This window comes from Nelumbo lutea, chromosome 3, assembly GCF_056320005.1.
Source record: "Nelumbo lutea isolate HS-2025 chromosome 3, American lotus-T2T, whole genome shotgun sequence".
In the NCBI taxonomy this organism is placed as follows: Eukaryota; Viridiplantae; Streptophyta; class Magnoliopsida; order Proteales; family Nelumbonaceae; genus Nelumbo; species Nelumbo lutea.
Window position 1 is genome coordinate 32,369,287 of NC_142686.1, and position 12,341 is coordinate 32,381,627.

General features: G+C 38.6%; 1 protein-coding gene across 6 annotated transcripts in view; it reads left to right on the forward strand.

Annotated features, from left to right (window-relative positions):
* The first annotated feature begins 1,990 nt into the window (after positions 1 to 1,990).
* Positions 1,991 to 12,341, forward strand: part of LOC148864066 (uncharacterized) — a 47,345-nt gene continuing 36,994 nt past the window's right edge. For 2 of the 6 annotated variants that reach the window (XM_088979964.1, XM_088979962.1), the window contains exons 1-3: positions 2,004 to 2,536; positions 2,797 to 2,877; positions 6,421 to 6,528. In XM_088979964.1, coding sequence (XP_088836090.1) covers positions 2,860 to 2,877; positions 6,421 to 6,528 — 126 coding nt within the window. In that variant the 5' untranslated portion in view covers positions 2,004 to 2,536; positions 2,797 to 2,859. Of the gene's footprint in view, positions 2,625 to 2,796; positions 2,878 to 6,420; positions 6,529 to 12,341 lie in introns of all 6 variants that reach the window. The other 4 variants (XM_088979959.1, XM_088979960.1, XM_088979963.1 and 1 more) reach the window with 4 other exon arrangements.

A 12,341-nucleotide genomic window follows, 5' to 3' on the forward strand; every position in this document is an offset into this window, starting at 1 on the left:
GCAAAAGTGAATCACATGAAAAATTTTTTATCTGGTTCATCTTTACACCGAAGAAAACAAGGCCTAAAAGAATTTGGAGACAGAATTTCGAGAAAATTTTGTATAAATATGGCATCCAGCTCTATATGGTAAATATTTTCCCATAAACTCTCACAAAAAAAATATTTCCCCATAAATTTAATATTCAAAGTACAGAAGATATTCCGAATGTGAAGGCTAGATGCCCGCTCAAAATTTTGGCTAACATGTTATGTTATGCAGGGAAAGCTCAATTGACGCCTAGGGGTTGTCTACTGTGGACAGCCACCGTAGATCATTCATATGATCAAACCCAATTGACACTTAGAGGAGAGCTGGATGCCGTGCTGTAAGGTGGGGCTGTCAATGGATCAGGCCTGACGGATGGACCCAAACTGATTGGGTCAGTTCTGTTTTGAGGAAGTGGAATCCATGGGTCATCTTTTGTTCCTGATATATTGCCCTGATTATTATTGGTTTAGAACTGGTTCTACCCAATCCCAAACTGATTTGCACTCAACCCGAATTATATATCAGTAAGGTTTATTATAATTGGGTCCACCAGGTCAAACCCAATTGTGATCGAGAAGCCATCAGTTTGGTTATGGGTCTAAAATTACAGACCCTATTTGGTCTGGTCGGTTCTGGGTCTTCAGTATTTCTTAATGGGTCAATTCTGTTTCTACCTGCACCCAACCCAAGCCCAACATCTTGACAACCCTATTGTAAGGGTGTTTAGTTTTAAGGTAAAAATACCCTTGAAATTCTCGAAACTACTTGTAGCCTTAAAACTCCTCTATAGCTTGGTACTCATGTCATAAGTTTATCACCTCCTTGGCCCATGGTTTTAAAAATTGATCTGCAAATGAAACCATTTTAACCACTGGTTCTCAGGTCTTTCTAACTGTTAGTCCAAACCCAAGTTAAACGGTTTTAGGGTCCAAAACTGGACTTGGAAGCCATGACCAGTTCTTGGGTCAAATGGTCTGCCCATGCCTCGGCCAACTTTGGCAATGGTGCTGAAGTTGGAATCAAATCTGGATCTTCTCTCCATAAATGATGACATGTAAACATGTCCCCAACTTACAGCTGCAGTGTCCTATGGTACGTGCAGATAGGAGATCCAGCCTCAGTTGAAATCACCTACCAGCAACATAAGTTCCAACGCCTTCCCAACATGATCCGACACCACACATCTCATACATGTTGGGTCCGGACTCCCTTCAAAACCCTTATATATTAGTATCTTTTTTTCACATTCCAGAGCTCTTCTACACCGTAAATTTGCCGGAACTTCTCTCATCACTTTATTCTCTCTGTGTCCTGAAAGCTGAAACTAAAATGAAAACCAATTCCACGGTTCCATATATCATCGGTACAGTTACAGTTTGATAGTACCTTTTTTGTCCAAAAAAAACAGAAAAGCAATTTCCTCATGAACAGTTAATTCATCTCCATGGGCTCTGTTTGGGAAGAGTGCAAATACAGATATGTTCGGTGCAAACATAAATACGCATAGGCTCCATCTGTGTGTCCTGAACATATTTGAATTTGCACTCTTTCTAAACCAGCCAATTCTATGACAGACGGAAGGAAAACGACAAGGGTGTCAAAATTATAATTAATGTAAACTAAATTCAAATCCAAAAGGGTTTATGAGTGTTTCAGATTACGATACAATTGTACAAAGGAATGTGATCATGTGAATAAACAAACAAAAGAATACAACAAACACAAAGGATGGAATACAAAAACATAGGAAAACAGGATTTATCTGTTGGGTTTCATAATTAAAATTAAATTTCAGAGTAGAAGCTACAAGACTACCAACAATGAATGACTATATATTACCACTGGATGAAGGTAAGCTGATTATAATAGCACAAGAAGCAACATTAAAGTTTAAACTGGAAAACCACTGTAGCCATAGTAATACAAATGTATAATCTTGACAACCAGTGTAATTCTTCATAAGATCAGACCAGAAAAAAACAAGTCTGACAAAATAAAACTAATAAATAAGATACAAAAGATTAAGCACTAGTAGAACAGAGAAATCAAGCTTGCAGATGCCCATGGAAGACGATGAGAAAGACGGATAATTTTGTCTCAAAAAAACTTTTTTCTTCTCTAAACTCACTGGTTTGGGGTTTGGACAATATTTTCATTAAAAGTCCTTTAAGTTTATACAAGGAGGGCTAATTACAATCAGCGAAAAGTTTGGCTGTTTGTAAAAGGCAGTCTGAGCTGTGTAGGAGCTTTCGAAGAGCCAAGTTTTTCCAGAGCCCAGACTGTTTTTCCAAACAGGCAAGCTACACACGCCTTCTAAATCGCCTTACTCTGCATAGACGTGTATGCATTATATCGCAAATGCTGCTGTGAGATCTTTCCTCTCGCCCCACGATGTTACTTTTCTCGCCCTACGACGTTGCTTCTCTTCGCGTGGTCCAGATTCTCTTTCTATCTCTCTTGCAGACTAGTAGCTTCTGACTTCCACCGTTCAAGCTGAAGTTGCTTGGTTAGTCCACAATCCACAACTTGGTTCTTGTCAAGGATAAGTTACAACCCTCTCTCTCTCTCATTATCAATGTTTGCTTGTCAGTAAGGTTGAAGCTTGAACCTTAATATCCTTCTTTTTTATTGTTCTGTTGTTTTTGTTCCACCCCTTTCTTTATTTCTTTCTTTCTTTATTTTTTTGTTTTTTTAATCTTCCTTGCTTTTGGGCCGTCTTTCTTTTACTTCTTAAATTTTATTCATTTTCTTCTACATTGTTCACAGATTCCTTGAGATGGGAAAATAGCTGTTCTTCATATCATTAGCTGATTCTTAATTTCATGGAAGATGAAGATATCAAATTACGTAAGGTTCCTTGTAATTATGCTTGGATAAGTTTATATTTACTTGACTTTTTTGTTGAAGTACACTGGATGGTGAAGAAATTTACTGGTTTAATAGTGCTTACTGCAAATTTTTATTTGATTGAGTCAAATAATGACTATTAAATGCAAAGAATTTATTTGAATTTAGTCACAATGGCGATGTGGATTAACTAAATGTTCGTTAATGTTTCCCAAAATGTCTTTCCTTTTATTCTTCTTTTTACTCTAACAATATCCCTCTTTATTTACAGCTAAGAAGTGCAAGGTAGTTGATTGAAAAATTAAATTAAGTAAAAATGTGGATAGTTCAAAATAACGAACAAGCATTTGAAGGGCAACCACTGGCGCCTTAAATAAGCTTGTTTTAGTTTTGTTTGTTTATTTATTTTTTCATATGCTTTCGGGATCAGCTCATTAGCCAAGAAGAGAGGAAAACGGATGGCCCTGTGTCTTGACTCTAGCTGATCCACCTTTTTTATTATGTTAAGACAGAGGGCAAACTTAAATATATATTTTTTTTCCTTTTCTTTCATAGGGTGGGTTATGGTTCTCATACACACCAGGAAACTACAGTTTATCATCTTGGCTCCAACCCTGTATAACTGTTTCTAAGATAACTAGGCCTGCCAATTGGGTTGGGTGGGTCGGGTTCAGGTTGGGTCAAGACACTTCAGGTTGATTTGGGTCGGGTTGAATTTTGGGTTGGGTTGTCAAATGCTAGACCCTAACCCTAAATGTTCAGGTTAGGGTTGACCAATGGGTCAATTTGGGTCATCCAAAAAAAAAGACTGAAATTTAAAAAAATAATGAAAAAATACTTAAAAATGCCAAAATTAAAGGAATTAACCTTAGAATTCAAAATATAAAATAAGAAAACTTGAACATTTAACAATTCAAAGAGTAAAGACTAAATAGTAAAAATTAAAGACTAACAATGCATAAATAGTCCCAATTAGACCTGACAATCGGGTCAGCGGGTTGACCCATAACCAAACCCAGCTTTTTCTTGGTTGGATCAGGTCGGGTCATCCTCACACTCATGTAGCTAAATATGAGACCCTAACCCTGTTTTTCTTCGGGTTGGTTGGGTCGGGTTCGTGGGCTGGGTCAACTTTTTGCCAGGTCTAAAGATAACTATCAGAAAAAGAGGTAGATACTTTCTTATGATATTATTTTGATAGTAAAGAATAAATTCTATTAAAAGAGAATAAATGGTAAAATCTCAGGTGATAAGACATCAACAAGAGAAGAACAATATACAGGATAAAACAAAAATAGCCCGCTAAACCAAAAACCACCCAAACAGGAGCCTGGATCTCCTGAAAGCAAAATTCTGAGAACATGGAATCCAGCCTAACATTGGGAATATCTCCTGTACATGCATCTTAAATTCATGAGGAGATGTTTCTAATGTGCAGCTGGATGCCCATGCTTGCAGAGTATGTGCAGGGGTTTTGTTTTCAGGAGATCCTGACCCCAAACAGCCATCCCTCCACTATTATATCACCTTCATTTACTAAATCAAATTATCCATGTAAAACTAAAAAATGGAAATACCCCACCTCAACCCTTCTCTTGATCATCTTGCCTTACCAACAAAAATTCCATCCACCCTCCTAAGATGGCATCATAATCCACCCCCCAAAACCTTCAGTTCCATTTACTTTTCACTGAATTAAATCCCCATATCAATATCCACTCCTTTGTCTTAACTGCCATATCACCACCCTTACGTTCTCCACCTACCACCCTCAAAAACTTCTCAAAACCTCAGCCCTCACTCTCCTAGCTTCTCTTGTGTACTCTCACCGGATTTTAGAAGTTTTAATTATCTCTTCTAGTTGCTTCTTCCCCTCCTAAAAGGAACACTCCCCATTTCTTGCCAAACTCAGCTTCTCTTTCAACCAAAGTGTGCTACCTTCTTAACCTTAAAACCTTATCAACTGATACAATATCTTCTTGACCGTCATTATCTATATATGCTCCTAAATGTTATTCACGTGCACCGTTCATCTTATTGAATTATTATCAATTCTGGTTCAATTTTTTTATTGGTAATTATGGTTCAACAATAAAAGTTTGAGGGCAGAAATTCCAGCACTAAGAAAAGGGTTGAGGATTGCAAAACAACTAGGCTTGTGAGAAATTTGAGGTGGAATGTGACTCTAAGCGGGTTGTAGACTGGATGAGAATGTGGGAGGTATGACACCTAGTGAAAAAAAAGGAGTCAGATTCCAATGGGTTTGAAGAACAGAAAATGGCTTGGCTGATGCACTAGCCAAGCAATAGAGAAACATATCTGAGCTGTTTTAGCCTTATTTGAAATTTAAATGTTACATTGTAGGGCTGTTTTGCATGCTTTAACATGTAACCACATTTATTTGCTATTGAATCAAATTTATAGTTTCCAATAAAAAATCCTTGATTGTTACTAATAGGAAAAAAAGACCATATAAATTTTCCTATTGGTCAATGTAGATTCTAGATCAGCAGTGGATGATCTAAGGGGATGGTCTGCAGTGGCAAATTCTTCAACTAGACGGTTTGTGTTTCAGTCTTATTGGACACCTGCAGCACAACAAAGGGTAAAATTAAACTTTGATGGAAGCTCCTTGGGTAATCCAGGACCCTCTAGAGCTGGGGGAGTCTTCAGGGATGGGGAGGGCAGACTGGTGGCACTATATTCTGGTCCCATAGGTGTGGGAGACTCTCTGATAGCTGAAATTATGGCTTTACTACAAGGCCTGAGATTGGCCAAGCAATGGGGATTTCAAAACTTTGAGGTGGAGGGAGATTCTAAGCTGTTAATAGGATGGCTGCAGACAAAAATGGCTGAGTATATGGACTTTTAGACAACAAATAAGGGAAATACTTTTCTTAGCAAGGGATTTTGGAGTAATATTCAAATGGGTAAGGAGGTCAGCCAACTCTGTGGTTGATAGTTTAGCAAAGCAGGGGACCTTCAGGGTAAACTTCTTTGGGGCTGTATTGGAACTTTTGAAATTGATTGGGGTCAACACTCATATTCTGAGTGGTTGACTGTGTATGATGATTAATTGCTATTTTTAATGAAAGTTACTGTTTCCAATTAAAAAAAAAATGTAGATCCTAGATCACAAGATTCAGTGTCATCTTCAGTTCTTTGTCTTCTTGAGAAGTTCTTCAATTGTTGTCCCACTTGACTATCTCATATTGGAATTGAAGTGAGGGGAACGGGTAATCATGAATCAACATTGATCAGCTTACTGGAACGGTTATAAATGTTTTACCTAATTCATTTGGCACCTCTCATCTTGTTTTTTGATTTTGGCCAAGCAGATCCACAGCTGAAACTTTAACCCTTTTTCCTTGCCACTGAAATATATCTATGCAAGCACTTCAGTTGGAATTTCATAGTTTCTTTTCATCTTTAAATCCAGGAATCTAAAATGGCATTTTAGTTTTGATACTCATGGAAGCAAAATGTTATGCTTATCCACAGATGCAACCATGTTTGTATTATTTTACCGTCTTCCTTTCTCAGGTTTCTCTACTGGTGGATCCAAAAAGCAGATCATGTCTCTGTGGAGCTGCTTTGATTTGTGTAGCCCTCTTGATTGGGAGTGCATTCACAGCCAGAAACTACAAAGATGTATACATCATTTTAAACCTGTGGTTGATTTTTTTTTTCTTTTATCATTATTATGCAGATATTCTTAATTTGATAAATAGCATAGAAGCATATCTTGCAGTTTGGAGTGTTGGTTATTCGGCTTTTGAGGTTAATTACAAGAGCAAACTGGGTTGAGGGTTAAGGCATGGTTGGTCACTTATTTATTCTTTAGTCTTTAGAAAAGCCCCTTCCCAGGAAAGAGAAAATTTTGAATGTGTTATGTAAGCATTCCATATTAGTGTTAGGTTCCTCCAAATACAGGTTTACTAAGAAGATTCTTAGAATCCTTCTAGATAGTAAATATGAATAGCTTGTAAAGAAAAAAAATAGAGTAATTTATAAATAACAAAAGTTGATTTTTCATAGACAACCAAATTAGGGACTAGGGTAATTTGTAATCTCCTAAACTATGATACCCAGTTACAGATGCCAAATCGAATACAGCTAGGGAAACAAGGATACGGCTTTCTATTTCCTAAACTCATGGCATCTTGGTGGGTGGAAAGTTAAGGAGGGTGCAAAGTTGAAAGAGAGACTAGTGGTACTGGAAGCATGTCTGGTTGGTCTTTTCATCATATCCAACCCTGATGAAAGGCAAGTTGAGTCATGGATTGCAAAGGAATAAATACCAAAATGGCCTGTTCAACATGATAACAGGGGGAGGATTCTTTTTATCGTCTCAGGCAAAGAAAATAGCAGAGAGGATCTTAGAGTGGGAGCCACTTCAATGCAGGTATACTGAACTGGGGATTGATTGCAGATTGCTGGTCCAAATGGGGTCAATTGGAATCTGGGTTTTGGAAGGGGCCTCAGGGAAAATGAATGTGACTCTTTAGTTCAGTTGCTGGATCTAATAGGACAAGTTCACTTGGACCCATCCTTGGAAGATTCCAAAATATGAAAAGGCCCTTCAGATGGCTTCTTCTCATGTTCTTCCTTTTTTAGTGTTCTTGCTTCACCTAGCATCCCATTTGGGGATTTCCCTGTGAAAGAAATTTGGAGTAAGCCTATGCCCCCAAAAATTCAAGCTTTTTGTTGGGAAATTTTCCTTGGCAAGGTAAATACTTGTGATATGCTGCAGAGAAGAAGACCTTTTGCTTGCCTTTCTCCTCACATGTGCTCCCTTTGTAAGGAAAGTGGTGAGTCCTTGGCACATCTATCATTATTTTGTTCCTTCGTGCATTACGTTTGGGAATTTTTTTGTACTCTCTTTGGTTGCAGGTGGGTTTCCCCTCAAGATGTGGCAAGACTTTTCAACTGTGACTTTTTGAGCCAACCAAAGAAAAGAGGGAAGGTTATGTGGAAAGCTACAAGGCAACTATTTGTTGGGTGATTTGGGAAGAAAGGAATAACAGAATATTCTTGGAGAAGAGTAGAACAATGGAGGAGGTAATCAACACCATTAAATTTAAAGTAGCTCATTGGGTAAAATCTTTGCATATCTTTCAAGACTTCTCAATCACAAACATTCTAAGATCTTGGATAGAAGTAGCACAATCCTCAAGAGTGAAAGAGAAAGGATGGAATGGAAACCTCCAGATGGCAATAGGATTAAATTGAATTTTGATGGAAGCTCTCTTGGAAATCCGAGACTGTCAGGTATCGGAAGAGTAACCAGAAATTCTAAAAGGAGAATATTAGCTTTGTTCTTTGGACCGATTGGAATTGACAACTCTCTAAAAGATGAGTTAATGGCATTGCTACAAGGACTGAAGATAGCTAAGCAGCTAGGACTGAGGCATATTGAGGTTGAAGGGGATTCCAAGATGATCACCTCTTGGGCTAAAAACAATAGAAATACTCCGTGGACTTTCAAACAAGTGATAAGGGAAGTGGAAAAGGTTGCAAAGGTGGTAGAGGCTGAATTCAAATGGGTTAGAAGGAGTGCAAATGGGCTAGTTGATTATCATGCTAAACAAGGGGCTTTGAGGCAACAATTGTTTTGGGCTGCAATGTAAAGTGGGACAGAAATATGTACTAGTGTGGGAGCATTAATCCCATACACAAAGCTGTAAAACTTTAATCTAACCCTAAATTCAAATAAAGTTCTCTTTTGCTGATAAAAAAAAAAAAGAAGTGTTGCCAAGAACAGAAGAAGGAAGATAGTTGATCAAATACACAACTGTACTAGTTGCTTCTACCCAAAATGAAGTCGGGGCGTGGGATTCCTGTAGTAATTTCCGCACAACACTGAGGATATGTCTTCTTCCGTTCAGCTACACCATTCTGTTGAGGAGTGTCTGGACAGCTGCGCAGAGATTGAATTTCATAACTCCTCAAGTAGGCTTGAAAGTCTCCGTCTCTATATTCTCCCCCTGAATCTGAATGGAGGATACTCATATTACACTTGAAACGAGTTTGCACCAAAGTATGGAATAATTTAAATGTCACAAAGACCTTTGATTTGTGCTGTAGAAAATAAATCCAAGTGTATCTGGTACAATCATCTATAAACAATACAAAGTATTTGTATCCTAATAGTGAAGTAATAGAAGCAAACCAAATATCACTATGTATTATTTCAAAAGGTTTAGTGGCATACTCAAAAGTGTGAAGAAAAGGTAAAACATAACTTTTACTCGAACAACAAGCAGTGTAAGAAACATCAATAGTATGAACAGGAGGAATTTTATTCTTAGTTAAACCAGAGTCAAACAAAAACTTCTATTTTTGAGAATATGGATGACCCAATTGTTTATTCCATAAATCCCAAACATTATTTCTATAACTCAACAGAGAAGCTCTTGATTGAGACTTCTCGAACTCCAGTGCAAGCAAACGCCCCAGCCTATGCCCCTTCCCTTTCACCTTTCCATTGTATCAGTCCTATATCAAGCAATCATCATGAGAAAAGGTGAGAGCATTTCCTTCATCAACAAGTTAACTAACATAAATTAGATTAGTAGTAAGGTTGGGTACTAAGAGGGTTTTTGAGAGAGGGAAGGACATAATGGGTGACAATTTAGGGGATAAATCATTACTACCAATAATGTCTAACTTTTCACCATTGGCAGTAACAATGTGTTTACGGTGAATCTTAGAAGATGGATTTAGTTGATTGGTGGCACTTGAATCTATAATCCAAGCATGTGAAGGAGAAGAGCAATATGCAGAGAACTTACTAGACAAGCCAATAGTAGAAAAAACAGAGGAAATAGCAAAGTATACTAAATTTTGAACCTTTTATTTATCCATAGATCTAGTGGAATTGCTTTTCACCGAAGAATCACCCTTAGTGGACACAATGTCAGTTGCCTGTCCATTTGTTACCTGATAGGCCCGAGGTTGAGTCTTTTTCTGAGAACCCTTAGCTGGTCAGATTGGACAATCTAGAATGATGTGACCATGTTGCTTGCAATAGGTGCAGACATTCTTCTTCTTACAGTGAAAGGCAATATGCCCAAAACCCTTACACTCATAACACTGGGTTTTGGAGAAGTCTTTGGAGGTTGAATTCTTACCTCCATGAGCAATAAAAGTTGTTTCAGACCCAATTTTAGTCATCTTTCCATCAAATCCGACAACAGTGAGAAGCCTAATCTCTTCCCTTAGTAGCTCCCCTAAAACAGAATCTAGATCTGGAAGTGTTCCCCTACTCAGAATATTGGACCTGATTATCTCATATTCATGTCTAAGCCTCATCAAAAACTGAGTTACCTTCCTCTTCCCAAAGAGCCCCTTTTATATTAAAAGATATGTATTGTTACAAGAATGCCCTTATGGGCTGAAAGATAAAAAAGAACAAATAAAATAATAAGAGTACTGTACAACAAGGGTTATACTAATAATGTACATCAAGATATATCTTCACAATACTGCTCTCTTTGATTAGCTCCCTCAATTAAGGAGGGTGTAGCTTGCACAACATCAGTAGCCAACGTTTCAGCCTTCCTGTCTGTCTTGATCTCACCCCCAATAGTTGAATCTCCCTCTAGGAACAAAATCTCTGTATTGAAACAGCTTTCCTCCAGGAAATCCCCTTTAACTTGCAACTCAACACTACCTATGTTATTTGCATCCTCCTTGTTTGAATCTTCATTGTATTCCTCGTCTAACCAGCCCCCATCTCCTAAGAAAGTCAAATCCTTCCTTTTTGCACACCTAGGATTTCGTCTTTCAGGTGAAATCTTGCTTTGTTTCTTCACAGGAATCCATTGTAGCAAGCTTTGTCCAATCGATTTCGTTCCTGAGGAGCGGCAACCAGTAGAAGGTTGTGAAGAGGACGATGATAAACACATCATCCCGTCTAGAAGAGGCTCCCCTGTTCAACCACGTGAGTTTTAAGTGACTCACGTGGTCCCCCTAACTCTTTTTTTCAAATGGGCTATCATGGGCTCCTTTTGAACCTTTGAGTGTTGACCCAAACTTCTTGATGGGCTTTTGCTGATTACTTGGCCCACAACTACAACCTGTGATGCCACGTGACTTTTGAGGGGCCACATGCGTTCAATCCTTCGTCTGGTTTAGAGTCACCAGACCTGGGTTCGGTTCTCCTTGAACCAACACCTTCTCCTTGTTTAAATCGTTAGTATTGGTGCCAGCTACAACCTATGCAAAAGTTCGGCTGCCCTGCAGCCTATTTGATTTCTCAGTGGATAAGCCCTAGCAACATTCTTCCTTTGTGATTAGGTTTCTGCAACCCCATCCCATATCTCCTTAGCAGTATTTGCCCATAAAAAAAATTTACTTATGTGTGGCAACATGGAATTACACAACCATGTCATTACCATATAATTTTCCTGCACCCACCGGGAGTTGCTAGTTTCAGGTTTCACCTCTTCACCAGTAATATACCCCAAATTTCCACGAGCCCCAGTTGCCATCTTTGCAGATTGGGACCATTCCAAGTAGTTTGTACCATCCAACCTAACTGTAGTAATGGTCCTAGCTCCGAAGGGGTCTCCAGCACCTTCTCCCACAGGTCTCATTTCATTCCCGAGCTTATATTCAACTCTGTGTCCCTCCATGCTTCTCAAAAGTGTATAGAAAACAAATAAAAAAGCAGCAAGAACAAACAAAACACCTTCTAGAACCAACGACACTTCTTTGGTGTCCTGGACTTTCTTTCCACAAAAGATTCCTTTTCTGTGGGATGGGAGAAGAGAGAGAAAAAGCAACTGCTCTCTCTAGAAGCCTCCAAACCATGGGGGACTTGAATCGCCCCTTATAAAAAACTCCAAGGAACCCTAAAAAATTAGGGCGCCACTACTTAGGTCAAAATTGAAGAGTCCAACAAAAACATGACTCTTCCCCTTCCTCCAGTTTTTCCTGATTCTGATGAGAAACCCTAGACCAGCTACAGGGCATACAGATCCATCAAGAAAATCCAAAAACTGGGCTTACCTGAGAGCTTCAATCAGCCTCTTAAATCTCCATGCAGTCGGCCGATCTAGGGCTGCATGAGAGAATCACTTCTAGAACCTTCAACCTGCTCTGATACCAAGTAGAAACCACTATCTGATGATTCGGTCAAGCTTCTTGTGAAAGGAAGAGGAGAAAGTTGTAGATTTCAGCAATAGAAAGAGAAAGGGAAGGAAGGAGAAGAAGGTCAACTAGGATTGTGTATCATAACCCTAGCCGCCAGCCTCTCATTCTATTTATATTTAACTTAAATATGAGATATTACAAAGATGCCCTTAGTAGGGCGGCAACTCAAACTAAAATGGTTACAACCCTTTTAAAATAAAAACTGATGGGCCAAAGGCCCAACAACTTCTTAATTTTAAAGAAAATAAACTAAACACAAATCGGTGGCCCCACTCAACCAATAGAACTGTCCTTTGACTCTCACC